Source organism: Hippocampus bargibanti, linkage group LG03 (genome assembly GCF_051943395.1).
Source record: "Hippocampus bargibanti isolate YZ-2025 linkage group LG03, ASM5194339v1, whole genome shotgun sequence".
Classification (NCBI taxonomy): domain Eukaryota; kingdom Metazoa; phylum Chordata; class Actinopteri; order Syngnathiformes; family Syngnathidae; genus Hippocampus; species Hippocampus bargibanti.
In genome coordinates this window covers 1,290,565-1,312,404 of record NC_142736.1, presented here as the reverse complement: position 1 = coordinate 1,312,404, position 21,840 = coordinate 1,290,565, and the positions used below count along the sequence as shown (strand labels likewise).

The window sequence follows — 21,840 nt, the reverse complement described above, 5'->3', positions numbered from 1 at the left end:
AGAAAGGATCTTTTTCTGAATCTGAACTCTCTGAAGCCATTGTTTTGATTTTAGAGCAAGGCCTGGCGTGATGTCACGAACAAGGGGGCGGGACCTTCTGAAACTCGCCATTTCCGGGGTCATTTTGAAGTACAGTAAAGTCTCGTTATATCGATATCGGATATATCGATAGTCCCGGTTATATCGATACTATTTCTATGCACGCATGGAGAAAATTACATGCAAACAGGGTCGGATATATCGATAGTCCCGGTTATATCGATATTTTTCGGACTCCCTTGAATATCGATATAACGAGACTTTACTGTAGTTTTGGAAAACGTTTCAGTCATTTTTTTATGTTTTGCATTTGACTAAAAATATCAGCCTACGTGTTTTGGGTATTTTAGATGCTATCAAAACATTTTTCTGATGTCAGTTAGGAAACAAAAAAAGTGTCGGTTGTCCTTTAAGGGGCAGCCATTTTGTTTTTTTTTCTTTGTTTTTTTGGGGGGTTACTGCCAATATTTTCACGTATGCGATGATGGTGAACACTTTTTCCAACCATTATCTCCATCCATCACCCATGATATTTTTTCTCCACCTAAGTACGGTTGCTAGCACACACACACACACACACACACACACACACACACACACACACACACACACACACACACACACACACACACACACACACACAGACACAGACACACACACATGCATGGGCGACCCCATACGACGCCGTTTGGGAGCAGCTAAAGTATTGCAGATTGCAGTTCTGTCCATCAAGAAGAATCAGAACCCCCTCCCCCCCACCTCACCTCAAAGGGTTCGGTGATAGGCAATAATAGACAAAAAGCAGAGCATAAAGCAACAGTGGAGAAAAGGACTCCACTTTCTGACCCCCCCACCTCCGCCATCCAAGATTAGAACTTTCCAGGAGGGCCTGCTGGTACTAGAAAGAACCGAGCTGGAAGTCCCTGGGAGGCAGTTTGAGACCTAAGGAGCTGGTTCCCAGTGGGTCCATCATGTTCTTGTAGCGTTCTCCACGATGCTTCATCAAGAATGGACCCCAATCGGGCTGAGGGGAACAAACCAGCTTCAGACGCTGCGGGGAGAAAAGACCTTTGCGTTATGACTGAAACTTTTGCTTGCGTTTGCGTCAACGTGTGTCCCAATTATCTTGACGTATGGACAATTATGGAGAAGAACTGAGATACTCTTGGCTTTAGCCTGTTTTCGGCACCTTGCAAATAATAAGTGGAGAAATTTACAACTGGAACCCTCATTGTGCGCATCCAACGTAACATGGCCGCTTCGCCCCCAATTAGAAATGCTGATCTTCGAGGGTCACCGCTAGATGTGCAAAAATGTCCAGAAAAATATTTATAGAAATAAATAGAAAAATGTGTAAATAGATTGATACATCAATAGCTAGCTTGATAGATAGATCGATATTTAGCTAGCTCGATATATAGATGGATAAATCGATAGCTAGCTCGATAGCTAGCTAGCTCGATGGATAGATAGATCGACATTTAGCTAGTTCGATAGATAGATCGACATGTAGCTCGTTCGATAGATAGATAAATCGCTAGCTACCTAGCTCAATGGATAGATAAATCGAAAACTAGCTAGCTCGATGGATAGTTCGATAGCTAGCTCGATGGATAGATCGATAGCTAGCTAAGTAGCTTGATGGATAGATCGATAGCTAGCTATCTAGCTCAATGGGTAGATTGATAGCTAGATAGATGGATAGATGATTGATCGATAGCTCGAAAGCGAGCTAGCTCGATGGATAGATAGATCGATAGCTAGCTAGCTTGATCCTAGATAACTAACTAACTAAATAAATGAAGACATGAAAATGGTCGATGAATTTGTGGATGTGAAAAACACATGTTCAAAACTTTGGAAACATTTACTGTATTTATTCAAGTATAACGCGCACCCCTAATTTGCAATTAAAAAAAAAATCGGTGTCAAATGTTCCACTTTTTCTCGGCTCAGACTAACGGGTAACTGTATATCAATTAAAATGTGAAGAACATTGAATCGAAACTCTGGATATTGGCAATTGTGCAAAACAGCAATGCTTAACTCACGTTTGAATGTGGGCAAGGAGAGCAAAGGAAATGAAGCGTAGCTAAAGAAATGGAATCAACAATCAAAAAAAAAAAAGGAATGCGCGTGATTTGGGTCCTTCCGAGAATCGAAACTGAAGGGCGAGAATAGCCATGGAAATGCTGCCCCCTCCTGGAAGGGATAAAGCATTAAATACATATGAGATTTTTTTTCCCCCCAGGGTTCGTTTATAACGCGCACCCAAACTTTGAGTTATTTTTCAGGTAGCAAATTTTGCGCGTTATACTCGAATAAATACAGTATTTAAAACTGTCTACATAAAGTGAAATGTTTTATGATGTGACTAAACACTAATTAACAGGACAGTTTCTGCCACCAGGCAGTCAGGAGACTCAACTCCCTCCCAGCCCTGCCCCCCCTGCCCCTTTCCACTGCCACACTCACCTAACTGAGTACACGCTACACGCTGACTATCATCCAAACTCTATTTTTTTCTGCAAGACCTCACTTCAACCTTTTTTTGTTTGTTTTTGCATTACTACACTACGTCACTTTACATACGACGCTACCTCACTTTACATTCAGAAATTACATGTATTGTCTGTTGTCTTTTTTAGCCATATAAGTGTATTTCACGCTAGGTCCGAGAGGACATTTATTTAATCTGTGCTGTATGTCATGCATATTAGCATATTTGACAATAAAGCTGACTTTGACTATTTTTAAAACAATCTTCTATCTGTCAGTGATTACCTCAATTAGGGTACCGGGAGCGAGGTACATCTTAATGACAAACATGATGGGGATCCAGATAATGGAACAGACAACCATGAGCCATGCGAGTACCATAGACCAAGTAGGGTAGGTGTAGTTCTCGTACGTCATGACGCGCCACTGAGAAAGACTCAGTGCCAAGATGCCCTGCGCATGATCAACAAATACACAAAAGACATATTTTAATACACACCGTAGCTTGATAGCTAGCGAATACTGACACATTTATTCAAACGGATGTAAAATGACAATCTACAAAAGTATGTACAGTGATACCTCGGTTTACGAACCCCTTGGCTGACAAACGTTTCGGTTTACGAATGTTAACTTTATGAAAATTTTCCCTTGGCATACAAACTTTTTTGCAGGATACACACGGAGCTGCCACAATGAGTGATGTGTCGTTCGCGAATGAGTCCGTTCTTGTAACAACAAAATGGCAGCCGACTGTTTTTGTCCTCTATTCCCCGCCCCCAGTCGTCGGTTAAAGCCACGTGATTGGTCAAGAACGCAGCAGTGAGGGGAGATGGTTGAAACATTAAAGATACAGGCAGACGACAGCGTTTCAACTTGGATAGTTCAAAGGCAGAGTGTAGACTGCAAGGTTAAAATATCCCATCAATCAGTCTCCACAAACAACCCGCACGAGCCATTTGTACACTTGATGCAAAAAGCTACCAACCCAGCTAAACAGAACACAATTGATGAGGAACTAGATAGAATTATCGCAGAGAAAACACCTACAAGGGATCATTCCTCAAGATGGTGAAAGAAGAAGGTCACATTCCTCATCAAGTGTTTAATGCTGAGGAAACCGGCCACTCCATTCCATCAAGCCATCAATGACCATCACAAAGGTCAATAAAACGACTTTATTATCCAGTACAGTTTATTTATTTAATTATAATACCATAGCACATTTATTATACATAAAATAAGGTATATGTTGTGATATTTTGTGTAGTTTTAAGGCTTAGAAAATTAGAAAGTAGGAAATTATGGGATAATAAGAATAATGGGAACGCATTATTCTCATTTTAAAGGTTTCCTATGAGAAATTATTTTTTGGGATACACACTTCACGTTACACACTCTGTCTGGGAACCAATTAAGGTCGTAAGCCAAGGTATCACCGTATTTGTGCGCTTGTGTGATAAAGAACTGGCAATGAAGAATAAAATAACGATAAACAGTCCAAGGACGTCGAGGAAATGAACAGTAAGGAAATAAATTACTGCGAATCAATGAGCTGATCGAGAAAAAAAAACGGTAGCCCTTACGAGAACTGCGTGACGAACAGTGAGCGCCATTTGTCATCGTCACCATCGCAATTACTAATGTATATATTCTGTCTCGTGGTCAATATTGAAAAGAAAGGGAAGCTGCGCATTGGAGCCAGACTCTGCCAGAGAGCATGCGATTGTAACGTATAAAATAACACAGTTAAAAAAAAAAGACACATTTCCCAACTGTGTCATGACGCAAAATATTTAGCTTCCCAATGAGGCATCATAACAAACGTGTTTGAATCATAAGGAAAAATCGACCGAAGTGAAATGTAGGTCGTAAGTTAAAAGTCTCAGGCGTGACTTTGAGAAGTTTGTGCAGAACAAAAAGGATTGGTAGACAGATAACCAATTGCGTACTGTTGTATTAAAGGACAAGCGACACCTCTGGAGAAGTTGCGTCAATCATTTGTAAAATCACTTCAAATGACTTCTACTGAGCGCATTTTACAAAGATTACAACGCATAGAGCTATATTTTACTTTTTAAGACTCGCACAGGAAGTCTTGATTTTGTGTTGGTGACGATTCCTGACGTGACGTCACGGAGGGAACGCCCCTGACCGACAAAGAGACACACAATGCATTTTGGGTACTTTTTTTTCGTCTGAAAACACCGTGTTGATGGCGAAATTAGAAGGAAAACTACATAAATAACGCAATGGTGAATTGTTGTGTGTCGAAGCCAATTGCGGTAACACGCATAAAGAAGGTGTAAGTTGACACAAATTCCCAGCGGACAAATCAGCCCATTTCCAACTGAGCTTGTGCGCCATCTTGTGCATTTTCTGGACTTCTTTAATTGATTGCAAACATTTATGCTTTCCTCTTCAGAACTATTTGAATCATGTTCGTAACTGGATGAGTAACAAGAAAGCATTTTCTCTGAATCTGAAGCCATTGTTTTGATTCTGGAGCGAGGCAGTTTGTGAAGGAGTATCCTGGCGTGACGTCACGAACAAGAGGGCGGGACTTTCTGAATATCCCCAGTTCCAAGCTCATTTTTAGTAGTGTTTTGCATTTGACTAAAAATAGCAGCCTGTGTGTTTTGCGTATTTTAGATGCTATAAAACGTTTTTTTCTGTTGTCAGTTATGAAACAAAAAAAAAAATGGTGTCGGTTGTCCTTTAAAGTAATCATGAAAGTGCTGGAAAATTTGCATTTTGACAAGCTAGGAAAATAACCGCCAGGCCATTCGAAACAATAAAACAAAAATGCACAACAATGATGTCGCCCTACTTTAAACCTGATATTAAAAAAAATATTTAGACTTTGTGACATGATATAAATACTAAGTCACTTTGCAATCTTTAGCCTGACAGGGAAATTGGAAATAAGGAAAATAAAATGGATACTTTTAAACTCTTGCGTGTGAGCGTATTTATATGCGCGTGTGCGTGTGAGTGTGAGGCTTCACCGTCAGAATGGTTGGCGTTACAAAGGCCCAGCAAACTCTCCAGAAGAGATTGGGCTGAAATCCAATCATCATTTCAATATCCTCGCAAAACCTTTGCAGCCCTGCAGAGTGGAAAGAGAAAACGATTACATGAAATAAGAGTGGAAATTGCAGCAAGTCACCAAAGCGGGGCTTTAAAAGGTTTCTTAAAGCAGACGATAAATTCCATGACAGGGAGTATCATCATTCTTTTTCCTCAGAAGGTGGCTTCATTCTTTATTTCTGTCGGACAAATGACGCCGAGTGCCTTGAAAAGAAGTCAATGCGACATGGTGGCTGACAGACAGGCGTGAACGAGGAAGTTTGGCTTTACAACAGTGACACCCAGCGGTCAACGGTAGAATAGCTAAGCGAAGTGCTGATTTTGACGATCAAACCTGTGTTGGAACGCTTTTCAGAAGCATAAAAAGCACTGGAAAATTGAATTCAGGGATACCGGAAACTGATATTAACAATAAATACACAAGTCAATGAGTGTGAAATGATAAATGACGATCGGCAAAATTAGTAAAGTAGTAATGCCTCCTTTGACAGTCAGCCCTGCTTTGGTGCGAAAGTGATTTTCCACATAAATGTGCGAGAAAAACGCGGACCAATAACGTCAAACGTGTTCACTCGTTAAAATCTAGGATTTTTGTGTAGGAGTTGCGCCAAGGACTCGTTAAAATTGGCGTTAAAAAAAGTGGCAGCCATTAGAATTTTGACTTTAAGACAGAGACATCTAGTGGCCATTGGTAGAATAACACATTCCACAATGATAAGGCGGTTCCGCCATTCAAATTTTGTGCGGATTTTTACGAACATTTTCAGATATTATTTTTCTTTGAACCTGACATGAAACGCGATGGGTAATCATAAACCACAGTGTGAAATTGAATTCAGAGACGGTAAAGTGCTAATAACAATAAAGACAGAATTCAATGAGTGTAAATTGATGAATGACGATCGGCTAGCAAACTTCCAAATACACTTGCTGGGAAAAAAAGATGACCAAGAACAGCTTTTTGTTTTTTTTAACAGGAGTTTGGATGCCTCGTGGCACCATGCTGCCTCCTCTTCTCGGTTTATCTGTATCTTTTTTTGTATCTATTTATCTTTATACCTAGCTAAATAGCTAGATATAACCGTGGAAATGCTGCACAACAGTAGGTGGCTGGGGTGCTGTGTTAGTCATCTCGAGTACCTCACACACACACACACACACACACACACACACACACACACACACACACACACATTCCTCACACACACACACACACGCACACACACACACACACACACACACACACACGCACACACACACAGACACACACACACATCATGACTCGTAGATTTTAAAACATGGTCAGGAGGTTAAAAGTCAGTGTGTGTTTGCATTTGTTATTGTATACACACAGGTAACATCCAACTTACGACCGGCGCGACTTCCGACCACTACTGCAAGACCCTTTTTTTAAACTCTACGCCTGGCACCGCAACGCGCACCGCAACGCGTACTACAAGTTTGGCTGGCCAGCACCTCACACTCGCACAGCAATCTACTGCGTGACTACACTCAGTACAGTAGTTCTACAGTACAGATGCCATCTTGGCAACATCTCTTGTAGTACTGTACACTGGGTCAGCAGAACGCGTGTGCGCCGACACTAAACGCTAATTATAAAATTTATAAATTAACTATACAGTGAACAGTTTGCTATACATTACAGGTAAGCAGTAATAAAAATCGATAATAGGAAATATAACATGATAAAAACGACACTAAAATGTATAACATTTATAAATAAACTGTACAGTAAACAGTTTGTTATATATTACAGGTACATGTATATAGTAATCAAAAATTGATAATTTTCTTCTTCTAATAATACGAAATATAAAAGGATAAAAATGACACTAAAAGTTATAAAATGTATAAATAAACTGTAAATAGTTTGGTATAGAATAGTATTCAAAAGAAAAGGTTGCTTAAAAATAACACATTGACATCGTATACTAACCTGTCGTATAAAACTTGCGTCAGCCATTTTGAATGGATTTCGACTTAGGACCGTTTGACTTACCATCATTTTGTCGGAACGGAATCTGGTCGTGAGTCGGATGTTACCTGTATATAAAACCCACTTCATCTTATCCCACTGAATAAGAATAAAAGCTTCCGGCGGAAAGAAAGTAACCTAAAGTATGAAAATATGAGGTAGCGTTAAACACTGACATTATCAAACCACAGCTTTGTCAACGTTATTCAGTTTTATTAAACCCTATCGTGACCTTCTAAACAAAAAAAGATGAACTTTCACGATGCCGGAATAACCTTTCAGGTTACAGAGGAACATTTAGTGTACTCACCGTAGAGATAAGAAACCCCCACGAGCTCAAAGATGGCAATGATGACCAAGGAGTAGGAGGCCGCATACGAATCCACCAACTGCAGCATGTACATGCCATTCTATCGCGCACACATAAATCATCATGACGTTGAACATTTCACACTGAACTTTAGTGATTGGAATTATCTCGGTCACATGATACCTCCGTGATCATGGGAAATCCCAGGATGAAGAAAGCGAGGCAGCAGACCAGGGTGAAGATTGGTTTGTGCTTCCTCAAGTACTTGGGGAACTCGTCCGACACGGAGGTCACGATGGTCTCAATGGTCGCAAACTGAGAAAGGAAAGAGCAAAAGGGGAGTTCGCCGCAATTGGTATTTTCACCGTGTTCCCATGTCATTGTGTGAGAGAGAGAGAGAGAGAGAGAGAGAGAGACAGACTTTCTGATTGGCTGGCATGGTCGAGCACTAAGTAGCTAGCTATAAAGATAAATACAAATGCGAGAGAGAGAGACAGACAGACAGACAGACAGACAGACACTGATTGGCTGGCATGATCGAGCACTAAGTAGCTTATAAAGATAAATACAAATGCGAGAGAGCACAGACAGTCAGAGAACAGAGGTTTTGCTGGGTGGCATGGTCGAGAACTAGCTATTTAGCTACCTATAAAGATAAATAGATACAAATAATAGAGAGAGAGAGAGAGAGAGAGAGAGAGAGAGAGAGAGAGAGAGAGAGAGAGAGAGAGAGAGAGAGAGAGAGAGAGAGAGAGAGAGAGAGAGAGAGAGAGAGAGAGAGAGAGAGATTTTCTGATTGGATTGGATTTGCTGGCGTGGTCGAGGACTAGGTTGCTAGCGAGCTAATTAGCTAGCTATAAAGATAACTAGATACAAATAACAAATAACAGAGAGAGAGAGAGAGAGAGAGAGAGAGAGAGAGAGAGAGAGAGAGAGAGAGAGAGAGAGAGAGAGAGAGAGAGAGAGAGAGAGAGAGAGAGAGAGAGAGAGAGAGAGAGAGAGAGAGAGAGAGAGAGAGAGAGAGAGAGAGAGAGAGAGAGAGAGAGAGAGAGAGAGAAAGACAGACTTTCTGATTGGCTGGCGTGGTCGAGCACTAGCTATAAAAATAAATACAAATATTCCCCCCCAGCTGCCACTGTTCCATATCCATAGTATGTGTCAAATAAGCTAAGTTCGAGTAACCCTCATCCATCTTCTTAGCACACTGGAGCACATGCATACAAATAAACTTCCAGCTGATCTCGCGGTTACCATGGTATCCAGGCCCAGAGTCAGGAGCATAAGAAAGAAGATGATAGCCCAAAATGGAGACAGGGGAAGTCTGGTCAGAGCTTCTGGGTACACCACAAATGCTATTCCTGGACCTTGGGTCACACACACACACACACACACACACACACACACACACACACACACACACACACACACACACACACACACACACACACACACACACACACACACACACACACACACACACACAAACACAAACACACACATGTACATATGAAATTGGAAAATGTTTCTCACTCGATGTGACGTCGAGCACCATTCCTGAATTTGCGGTTTTTTTCATGCTTGTGTGCCGATAAAGCACTGGTCAGACCTCTGGTAATGTTTTATCCCTTCCACGAGGGGGCAGAATTTGCCTTATGTCCATGTTAGCGCTTTGTTACAGCTTCAGCTGTTGCTAGCTAGCACAGCTAGCTTGCTATCTATTTCAGTTATTCCGGCTTTCATCTAGAACTGCTTCATGTCACAAAGAGGGTACAGCAAGTGCTGAAGAATGAATGATTCTCTGTGTCTTTGTGTTGTCATATTATTTGTTATTTAGTTTTTTTTGTGTGTTTACTTCAAGATGGCGTCGCAAGAGTGGCTGCCTTTCCAGCAGCTTCTGTATTTTATTTTTTTACTTCTTTCTTTCCTTTCCTCGTCCTTTCATAACTTTGCTGCTTTGTTACTTCCGGGTAGAGTGAACGCTAGCGCGAATGGCTGCCGCTGCTCACCCGCACAAAAAAGTTCTTATCCTGTGACTGTAAAGTGTCCTTGAGAGTTTTGAAAGGCGCTTAGAAATTAAATGTATTTATTAGTATTCGTAGTAGTCGTAGTATAATAATAATAATAATAATTATTATTATTATTATTATTAGTAGTAGTAGTAGTAGTAGTAATAGTAGCAGTATTATTATAATTATTATTATTATTATTAGTAGTATTATTAGTAGTAGTAGTAGTATTAGTAGTATGTATTAGTATTAGTATTAGTATTAGTAAAGATGGAGGACACTGATTTGCTGTGGCGACCCCTTGAAGGGAAAAGCCGTAAGGAAAAGGAGTATTATTTATTATTATTATTATTATTATTATTATTATTATTATTATTATTATTATTATTATTATTATTATTATAGTGGTACTGGCTAATAAGATGAGGCATTTATTAGTAGTAGTATTAGTAGTAGTATTAGTAGGAGTAGTAGTATTAGTATTAGCAGTAATATCAGTATTATTATTATTACAGTGAGACCTCAACTTACGAACTTAATTGGTTCCCAGACAGAGTGTGTAAGGCGTGTATCTCAAAAAAAAATCCCATAGGAAACCATTAAAATGGGAATAATCCGTTCCCGGGTTTCCATAAAATATACTTTTCAACAAAATAAGCCTTAAAACTACACACAACATACCTTATTCTATGTATAATAAATGTGCTATTGTATTGTAATGAAAGAAATACACTGCATTGTACCATAAAGTCACTTTATTTACATTTGTGATGGTCATTGATGACTTGATGGAATGGCGTTGGATGTCGAAGGTCAAAGGGAATTGCTGTTTGGAAAGAGAGTATACGACTGTAATTAAAGAAATGTGCTGTAAAATAAAGTTTTATTTGCCTTTTTGATGGTCGTTGATGGCTTATGGAAGGACAGTCACCTTCCATAAGGACTGTTGGTAACTTAACCTCTGGTGCTGTTCGGTCGTGTGCTTCCGCCGAAGATCACTCCGCCAGCCGTGGTGGGTGTGTATTATGAAAATAGTGCTTATTATAAGGTTTAATTTTCATAAATTTGACGTTTGTAAGTTGAGGTGTTTGTAAGTTGAGGTCTCACCGTATTATTATTATTATTATTATTATTATTATTATAGTGGTCCTAGCTAAGAAGATGAGGCATGTCGATTTGCTAAGCTACCTTCATCTGCCACCTGGTCGATGGGCACGTCCAACTCATGGGCCATGAAACCAATGACGGAGAAGATGACAAAGCCAGCAAAAATGCTGGTGGCGCTGTTTGTACACGTCACAATGATGGTATCCCTGTAAGTGAAAGAAAAGAAAGGAGGCATACATTTTGTTTTTCGAGTGGCCTGCCTGAAAATAATATGTTTACTGATATCAATATTAAAACAACAACAAAGAAAAGAAGTACAAATGTGATTAGAGAGTACCATATACACACACACACACACACACACACACACACACACACACACATATGGAAGATACAGGAGCGCCCTCTGGAGGCGGGAAATAGAATGCAGATCATCTGAACATTGAATATGTACGGAAAAGGATGAGGTCCACTGAAGAGACAAAATATGGTTGGCAAGATCCTCACTTTAAAGTGAAAATTCTGAACGTATTCTTAGAATTCTGACTTTAATGGGAGAATTATGACTGGGGGAGAATTCTGACTTGAAAGTTCGAATTCTGACTTTAAAGTCAGAATTATTAGAATAAAGTCAGAATTCTAACTTTAAAGTCACAATTCTTGTTTTGTTTCAATCACACCTGTGGCTAATGTGGTCAAAACATTTTATGCAAAAAGCTTCACGGTGCCTGTTATCCCAGCAAGAGAATTATCCTAAGGCACCGGTATCAAAGTCAAGGCCCGGGGGCCAAATCTGGCCCGTCACATCATTTTATTCGGCCCGCGAAAGTAAATCAAACTTGTTAAATTCCATGATGCTTGCTAAAGTCCGAATCAGAATTTCAAATTGCATTCATTTTTCCTGACTTCAACTTTGAAAACTACTTATTTGTCGTGCGCTCTGTCTGTAATATGTGGAGGGGATTAAACAATGGCTTCCCCAAATTCATAACGGCCCTCCGAGATTAAACCGTAACTACAATGGGGCCAGCGGCAAAAAAAATAGTTTGACACCCATGTCCAACGGCAATGTTTAAAATTGTCATTTTGTGTGTGTGTGTGTGTGTGTGTGCGTGTGCTGGTATGACTAGTCTTGTGAGAACCACTAACATTTTATACCATACCTAGTGAGGACATTTTTGAAAAGTGAGGACCTTTTTCATTCTAAAGGCTTCTAGAAGGTCTATATATGCATCTGGTAAAGTTTCAGACAGGTCCTCACGAATTTACCCAAAAGGATTTTTGGTGTGTATTTTCATTTCACTTGGATACACACACTTTTTAATCACTGTGTGTGTTTATGTGTGCGTGGTTAATGAGAGGAAAAGGTTCATACCACAAAAAGCGAAAACGATATTTTAACCAAATTCCATACAGGGGTGAAGACTTTGAATGTAGCCATTCAGAAACCTCACTCCTGTTGTTATTTCAGTTTCAAGTCCACTTTTTATTTCTTTGTTTTTAAAGAAGTTGAAGTGGGAAATGGGGTGACATTTAGTCTTCAAATGGAACACTAGTTCGTGTCTAAACTTAATAGCAATAGCAATCTGGAGTTTTACGGACCTCACAAAACCATCGAAACAGGAATGTGTGTGTGTGTGTGTGTGTGTGTGTGTGTGTTGTGTGTGTGTGTGTGTGTGTGTGTGTGTGTGTGTGTGTGTGTGTGTGTTTACCTATAGCAGTTATTGTGGAACTTGTTGTAGGAGGAAAGCGTGATCAGGCCTCCCCACGCGGCAGATAGCGAGAAAAAGATCTGCGTGGCCGCGTCTTTCCACACCTAATGGGAGGAAATGCTTCATATTATTGAGTGGAAGCAGTTGAGTGAAAACATCAGCTAGCCAACAACATCATCATCATCATCATCGCACCTTTCCATCCATCAGTTTCTCCCACTTTGGTGTGACAAAGTAGAGGATACCATCAGTGGCCCCCGGGAGGGTGACGCCTCGGACCAGGAGAATGACCAGAACCACGTAGGGAAACGTGGCTGTGAAATACACCACCTTTCAAAAGAAGACAGACAGATTAAAAAGACGGTAAAATAGAGTGTAGACCGAGGTGTCAAACATACGTCCCGCGGGCCGGAACCGCCCCCCCCAAGGAGGTTTGATCAGGCCCGCAGGATAATTTAAAAGTGGAAAAATGGGGTGCAATTCAAGGAGTGTCCACTAGAGGGCAGAGTGGTGCTGTTTTGATCAACACAACAGGAAAACAGCTGTGTTTTTTTTTTTTTTTCAACCGCGGTTTCAGTAGATAAGGGGTGTAGGTTTTTCAATTTTTCAATGAAAAATGGACCATGTCATATTTTTTGGACAGAGATGGATGGGAAACCTTTGTGCTTGGACTTGAGAGTTTTGATAGCGAACATTTTTTTTTTTTGCTGGTAGTTTATGGTAGTGTATTGTATTCCCTGTAGCATCGGTTGTAGTGCAAATGAACATTTTAAATTGTTTAATTGCGAGCTGTTTTTTCCACTTTTTCCACTGTTTTTTGTTAATATCTGTTGGCTAACGATTAGCTAGCTCGCTAGCTTTCTATCTATTTGAGTTACTTCCGGGTTGAGTGAACGCTGGCGCGTGTGGCTACCGCTGCTCACCCACAGGAAAGAAAAATATGACTGTAGAGTGACCTTGATAGTTTTGAAAGGTGCTTAGAAATGACATGTATTATTATTATTATTATTTACAGCTCATATTGACATATTGTTTTTTTCAGTGTTTTGTTGATGTGTTTATTATTATGATGATGTGATGGTTATGATGATGATGATTATTATGATGATTATTATTTGTTATTATTATTATTTGTTGGTATTATTTCCAGCTCATATTGACATATTTTGGTTTTTTCACACAGATGATGTTTTATTTGTTATTATTATTACTATCATTATGATTATTATTATTTGTTATTATTATTATTTGTTGGTATTATTTCCAGCTCATATTGACATATTTTGTTTTTTTCACAGTGTTTTGTTTGTGTTTAATATTATGATTATTATGATTCTTATGATGATGAGGATTATTATTTGTTATTATTATTATTTGTTATTATTATTACTATTATTATGATTATGATTATTTGTTATTATTATTTGTTACAATTATTATTACAATTATTATTATTAGTTATTATTATTATTATTATTAGTTATTATTACTATTATTATCATTATTACTATTATTATCATCATTATCATGCACCAAACCGGGATAGATGGAGGACACTGATTCGCTGTGGCGACCCCTGAGGGGGAAAGCCGAAAGGAAAAGAAGAAGATCATTATTATTATTATTATTATTATTATTATTATTATGATTAATTCACCTTTCCTGATGTCTTGATTCCTTTGGCCAAAGAGGCATAGACAATGACCCAAGCCAGAAACAGGCAGCCTGCCAGAGGCCATCGAATGTCTCCCGGATACTCAATTCCTTTGGAGATGTGCAGCACATTGTACCTGCGGGGATGATCATCCAACACCAACACACAACAAAGCTCCACTGTCAATGCTGTACACAGTTTTCCGCAAAATCTTTCATCAATATAAAACCAAAAAAAAAGGGGAAGGGGGGAGGATTGCGTTTGTAAAGGATACGAGAAAATATAAATCAAGACATCCAGCAGGATGAGGAATTGTGCGATACAAACACACATTTGCCTCGATTATTATTATTTTCCTCACCAGCTAGAAGCTTCACTCACTTAAAGTACTCCTCACTGGGGCTGGCATATGTCTTTTCACCTTCCGCGGCCATGTTTAAGAGTTTGCTTAAGTTTCCAATGGTATTGGCAGATAGACAAAAAGAGGAGTTCTTGATGGTGGTGAAGTTTCCTTCCTGCAAAATGCAGGATTCTGTTCAGAAAAGAAACCAAATGCTACAGTTACATGAAAACATTGCGCTCGGTCACATGATTTAATCACGATAATTTGGGAACCCAAAGAACATGCTAAATGGTCACAAAAAAAAAGTACAAACCCCAATTCAAACTACAGTAAAGTCTCGTTATATCAATATCGGTTCTATTGATAGTACTGCTTATGACGATACTATTTTCATTTGCCGGCAAATTTCTAGTCTTTTATGATATACAGTAAAGTCTGGTTATATCGATAGTACTGGTTATTACGATACTATTTCTATGAACGCAAGGAGAAAATTTACATGCCGCAGGATCGGATATAACGATAGTCCGGTTATATCGATATTTTTTAAGACTCCCGAGAATATCGATATAACGAGACTGATTAATTCCTTCCACGGAGCTTTGTCGCCATTTTCGCCCTCTTTTTGGTGCTACATTTCCCGCCCCCAGATACCTCAAAATGGCACGGAATAAATTCTTTAATCGATTGCAAACATGTATGCTTTCCTCTTCAGAACTATTTGAATCATATTCATAACTGGATGAGTAACAAGAAAGCATATTCTCCCAATCTGAAGCCATTGTTTTGATTCTCCAGCAAGGCAAGATGTCTTGGTGTGACATCACGAACAAGGGGGCGGGACCTTCTGAAACTGGCCACTTCCGGGTTCAATTTGAAGTAGTCTTTGGACACTAAGTCATTTTTATTGGTGTTTTGCATTTGACTAAAAATATACTCCGTGTTTTGGGTATTTTAGATGCTATAAAACATTTTTCTGATGTCAGTTAGGAAACAAAAAAGTGATGTCGGATGTCCTTTAAGGATTTCAATACAGTACCACCATTAGCGAAATCGGTATCTATAACACCGTTGGTCACGTGACCAACTTTCGTGTAGCAGAGCTCACATCTTTCATTACTGCTGCAATCCATGAACTCAAGGAGAAAATTACATGCCATATCAAAGATCCCCCATTTATTGCCCACTTTTAATGCAGGATCGGATATATCGATAGTCCGGTTATATCGATATTTTTTTTTCCGACTCCCGAGAATATCCATATAACGAGACTTTACTATACAACGATTTCACATCCTGTTCAACCAATATTCTGTCCAAGACACGACAAAGACGTAATATTTCAGATTCAAACTGATCAAAGAGATTGTTTTTGTTATTGCGCATATTCTCTGATTTTGAATTTGCAACACGTTTAAAAAAATAAGTGACGGTGTCCTAGTGCAGGTGTCAAACATCTAACATCTGATCACTTTTCTTTGTATTGAATTCAAAATCTGTTCAAAAGTCTTCATAAATCATTGTTTTTTTCTTCTTCTTTTAATTATACTTTACCCATTGTCCAAATTGGGCTTTGTTCAGACTGTAAAAATGATGGTGTTGTCTTACCCACAAACGAACGGAATTGGTTTGAAATCAAGCTGCAATCTTATTCTTATTTTTTTCATCTATTCGACCTGTCTCATACACCCCTGCATGGTACAAATAAATATCTAACCAGCACGATTTGGAATAAATAAGTCAGTTGACAGTTGTCAGTTGTGATGATTATCCACGATACAAGTACGTACTGGACTTGAGACATGAGCAGTGATTTGGAGTGAAATGAAAATAGGCTTTTTTGTATAACGACGACAAGGTTGTTAAAGCTGAAAAAAGCAGAAAGACGGAAGAACATCACGAAGCAAAGAATAAAACAACAATTTGGCGAAATAATGATGTTAACAATGAAAAAAAACATCCATCGAATGTGTATTTTTTTTGTTAGTTTCGTCTGTTGTCGTTAGCTCATTTGACATATTGGTGACTCGAACATTCTTCGATTACGGAGACTCCGTAAGAATCCGGGTAATTATGTGATTAAATAAAAGCTACAGACGCTAAAATAGACATGTATTTCTCATAAAATGTGTCTTTTGAAAAGGAGTTCAAGTCTGATCGGCATTTAAAAAACGTGTTCGCTCAAGTTTTGGTCCCGTTTTGGAGAAAGGGTGGTAGAGCGTGTAGTTCCTCTAATCGCCAGAAGGGGTCAGTGCTGCGTACACTGCAGCACTGCAGCAGTACAGTAAATATGTCAAGCAAGCAGTTTTTTTCTGCTGATTTCACACAATCCCGAGAGCCAAATATTACGAATGATTCGTTACATTTCGATACAAATTCAACGCGGACTTTTTTTAATCACACGTCTTCGCATTTTTACCGCAGTCAAAACGTTTTTCTTTGGATGCGGTACGAAAGAAAAATTTAAATAAGAAAACCCCGCAGCTGCCGTTCTAGTCTGAAAGAAAATTAATCGGTTTTGTATAGAATAATAAATCAGTATAATATGTGGTCACATTGTCAAGTCAAAGGTCCATTTTATTTCATTGACGGTCAATGGAATTGGTGAATTTTCTGCGGGACACCTCGACTGGCAATCGTGACGCATTGCGTATTGTGCACTGCGTGTCTGTGCGTGCGTGCGTGCGCGTGAGCGTGAGTGTCTCTTACTTAATAGCAGCATGTCTTTGTCTTTACAATCCACCGTGTTCCACGCATTCCTACAGTTAGCCCATGGCAGTGAGTCCTTCAACGAAGCGAACAGGTAGTACAGTGTCCAGCACATAATAATATTATAGTATATGGCTATCAAGACAGATATTATCAACATGGCAATCCCGCAACCTAAAATAAATAAACGAGACGAAATATATGAATTACTCTTAAGGAAAGTGGAAACCTGGTGAGTCATTCTGAAGACTGTTTCAGTTGATTTTAAGGGGGTCAGTGTACCTTGTAGTGCCGGGATGCACTTCCACACCGACACGGGGCCCTGGCTGGCAAACTGGCCCATGGACACTTCCAGTAAAAAGATGGGAATACCTGCTATCCCCAGCATTGTCAGGTAAGGGATCAAAAATGCACCTGTGAGGGACATATATACACAGGCTACAGAAAATTGCGAGAATAATAGGCTAGCAAAAAAAATGGCAATCGGAGATCAGCACAAACGGTACGACATTTTTGTTCATTATAATTATATATATATATAGTTAGTTAGTTATGAATGTATGTGTATTTTTATCTCACTCGTGTGCAGTTATAGGCCTTATATGAAATTATATGGATATAAACTTAAATTTCGTTCATTTTTTTGGGGGGAGGGGCAGAATGCGGACTGATATTTTACGATTTGTTCGATTTCGTGTCAAATTCCACAGCTTTCTTACCTCCGCCGTTCTGGAAAGCAAGATAGGGAAACCTCCAAACGTTCCCCAGCCCTACTGCATAGCCAACCATGGAAAGAATAAAATCCAGTTTATTGGACCAGTTTCCCCTGGCCTTGTTCTCGTCGCCTCCCTCATCATCATCGTCGTCGTCTTCGTTCTAAAAGAAATCGACGAGATTGTTTTTAAAATGAGCTCCATTTAAATTAAAAAAAGATAGTCCCAGAGGCCCAATGTATACGTAACCGTGAACGAATGAACGAACACTTGGAAACAATTAGCCTACAAACTGTATATTGTTGTATATTGTATGAAAAACACTGTGGCTCTAAAAAAACAATTAAAAATAAAGTTTCACTCATATATGAGTGGCGCATGTCAGGAGAATGAACCCGCAACGTGATCGCACATCCGCATTGAAAACAAATCGAAATATCGCGAGATCAACAGTTCCTCTTGTCACTTGACATATACACGAAAAAAAGCGTCTTGCTTCACATAAATCTTTATCCAGCATTTAAAAAAATACTTTCAACAACCATCAAACATATTTTTAAGACATTAAATGTGATCCACAATACCCAAGACGAATAAAATTGCCATTTACGGCAAAGACGAAGCAGCAAACATTTTCGAGACGACAATTTCGAAGCGATGTCGTCGCCTAAATACGTTCGATTCGACTTAAACGGAAAACACAATAAAAGTTTGCAACCATAACACGTCGACAACAAAACGTGCAGACTTACTCGAGTCAAGGTGCCGGTTTGAACGGACATGTTGCCATCTACACCCAAGACGACGGTGGTCTGACTCAAAGGGGTCCTCCAGGTGTTGTTCTGCTCCGGGTCGCAGGACCCAGCCGGGGGCTCCTTCCCAAACCCCGAATTGGCCGTCATCGTCACCCCGACGACGTGGGGGTTGTTTTTAAACGTCCCGTATGCTTTATTGGCGTCCGCTGCTGCCGGTATATTTTCCGTGGGGTAAAAAGTTTGGCTCTCGTTGCACGGAGGCGGCGGTTGAGGCGCCGGGTGGTTACGCTGAGGGGTGGCCGGTGGAAGCGCAGCGATTTCGGCTTTGTTGCCAGTTAATCCCGCGGTTGCGTCCGGTTGCTGCGTGGGGACGTGGGGGGCCGGTTGTTTGGCCATATTTCTCTGCTCGTCCTGGAACATGGAAGTGGTGGATGCGGACGGCGAAAATGGAGGAGGGGGGGGGGGGTGTCACAAGTGCACAAAGTGGAAAAATGACATTTGGGTGCAGCTCGTGTCTGCGATGGGGTGACAGTGCATTTCTCGGACGTTTTGGGGACGCATTTTCTACTCACAACTCATGTCTTGGACCGGCTGTGCGTGGATGTGTGTGGGTTAGCGGGAAGGGGGCGGGGGATTGCTTTGCTATACACCTCCCACCCACTCCTCTGTCGTTGTGCAGGATTCTTTAATTTTACGGCCCATTTACCCTCTCGTGTCACTCAGCCACACACACACACACACACACACACACACACACACACACACACACACACACACACACACACACACACACACACACACACACACACACACACACACACACACACACACACACACACACACACACTTGAGCTTGTTTTAATTTATTTTTATTTTTATGGGCAATAGACAAGCTGCCGCGGGTCTCCACGACCACCGGCATTATTTTGGTTTTGACCCGAGGCGAACAATTATAAATACCTGGAAAATGAAGCCCCTTGGGGCGCCTGATAAAAAATGACGGCTGCGGAAAAAAATAAAATGGGCAAAAATTGTGATAATATTCCAGTTAAAGAACTCACGCGACTTTATAGAATGACTAAATGTCACACAATTACCAAGTTGTGAAAACCTGAGTGGAGAAAAGCAGTGAAGTGAAAAATTCCAACTCTACCGACAACCGTAAAGTAATCAACAAAAAAGTCCAAACCAGGTGTGGTAATATTGAAAAGTAATATGACACAAAACGCGATGAGTTGTGTTCGGAAACACTCACCATTCTGCGGAGTTCTCTGAACAGGTTCCAAAAGTGTGCTCGATGGAAATGACGAGTGATGTCCGGACGATGCCGAACTTGCTCGTGTGCGCGCCAAAGAAGCGCGCGCACCGATTTTCTTTCACGTGCGTCAGTGCCAAGCAAGGTGCCCTTGGCTGGACGCTTTCTTGATAATAACACTTTGATAAATCATTTGGTCGAGTGGGTTCGGTGTTTTTTTTTTTTTTAAGGAACTGGTCCTGCGCGAGGACAGGATGTGCGTGTACACGCGTGGATTCGACGCGATTATTACGCACGTGATTTTAAACCGGAGATCGCAGGGCGCGTGCATTTAAAAAACGTGTTACATTCACGGTCTTGCGTGCAGTCTTGGCACTTTCGTGCTGACACGTCAAAACGCACCCACGCCCAAAGCATAATCATAAAAAATAATAATAATATATTTTATTTATAAGCGCCTTTCAAAACTCTCAAGGACAATTTACAGTCACAGGATATTTTTTCTGCGTGTAAGCAGCGGCAGCCACACGCGCCAGAAATTCCCACGGTGGAGAGTGATCACGAAGACCAGGTGGGAGGTGGGATTTTGATGACTGGGCAACATTTGGACGAATTTATTCGGGAATTGAAAATATGATGTAGAGTGCCATTGCCGAATTGGTTCGGGTTTTGTTTTTTTCAATAATAATAATAAATAATAATAATAATAATACATTTATAAGCGTCTTTCAAAACTCTCAAGGTCACTTTACAGTCACAGAAGTTTTTCTGTGGATGAGCAGCGGCAGCCACATGTGCCAGCGTACCCTCAACCCGGAATAACTCAAATATAGAAAGCTAGCTAGCTAGCTAATAGATAGCTCGATAGCAATATATCGCTAGCTAGCTAGCTAGTTAATATGTTTCCTGACTCAAATAGCAAGCTAGCTAGATAGCTAATAGCTAGCTAGCTAACTAATAGCTAGATAGATAGCTACTTTAACCCTACTTGCTACTCATTCTTCTTCGATAAGACGGACAACACCCCCATTCGGTCGCTATCAGGTTCCAAACATCAGTTTATATAAAGTTCGACTTTTGGGTGGATTTACAGCACCCCCCCTAGCCTCCAAAGACTTAATATGCACATTGTGATGCTTCTAAATCTGTCTTTGTTCCAGATAAGGGACTGGAAGCGCTATATTAGCATTGACTTTAATTACAATGTCAACTTGGAATAATTGATTTGTGGCCTAAGACATCTTGAAAAAAATGTTGCATATCTTTAAAAAATGTTCTTGTCTCAATATCCTATAGCACATTAGATTTTTTTTTTGTTTAAACATTATTTTTTTGTAACCATCCAGCATCTTTTGACAATTGGTGAGAAAATGCCTTCTGATTCTACCTTAGGGTTGGTGCCGGTTAATTACACAAGCGTCGATAATTAATGGTTCACTCCCACTGCGGCGTGGGTGATAAGAAGCCGCATCCATCCAATCAGCCTGGAAACGTGCGATTCAATGGTGGAGGTCACCCACAGAATCACCACCACCACCCTCATCGCTACCCTCATCATCATGGTCATCACTCTTAACTGACAAGAAGCCTCCACCTAGAACGTTCTCTTTGCTATGCTCTCAAAGTACGGCTGATTAAATGTATAAAAGACC

The 21,840-nt window shown here is 40.1% G+C and overlaps 1 protein-coding gene across 2 annotated transcripts; it reads right to left on the bottom strand.

The window, feature by feature from the left end:
- Window positions 1-299: 299 nt before the first annotated feature.
- Window positions 300-20,636, bottom strand: slc6a5 (solute carrier family 6 member 5). Of its 2 annotated transcripts, XM_088991446.1 has the most exons (16): window positions 20,189-20,636; window positions 18,931-19,344; window positions 18,185-18,341; window positions 17,748-17,879; window positions 17,466-17,639; window positions 14,795-14,945; window positions 14,417-14,549; window positions 12,955-13,089; window positions 12,760-12,863; window positions 11,129-11,253; window positions 9,186-9,298; window positions 8,118-8,249; window positions 7,935-8,034; window positions 5,547-5,647; window positions 2,824-2,991; window positions 300-1,090 (listed from the first exon to the last, which is right to left on the bottom strand). In XM_088991446.1, the coding sequence occupies exons 1-16, from the start codon at window positions 20,189-20,191 to the stop codon at window positions 938-940; spliced, it is 2,295 nt and encodes a 764-aa protein (XP_088847572.1). In that variant the 5' UTR covers window positions 20,192-20,636; the 3' UTR covers window positions 300-937. The 2 variants fall into 2 exon arrangements, with proteins under 2 accessions (XP_088847572.1, XP_088847571.1); XM_088991445.1 differs by lacking the exon at window positions 20,189-20,636 and having other exon boundaries at window positions 18,931-19,461.
- Window positions 20,637-21,840: the final 1,204 nt, after the last annotated feature.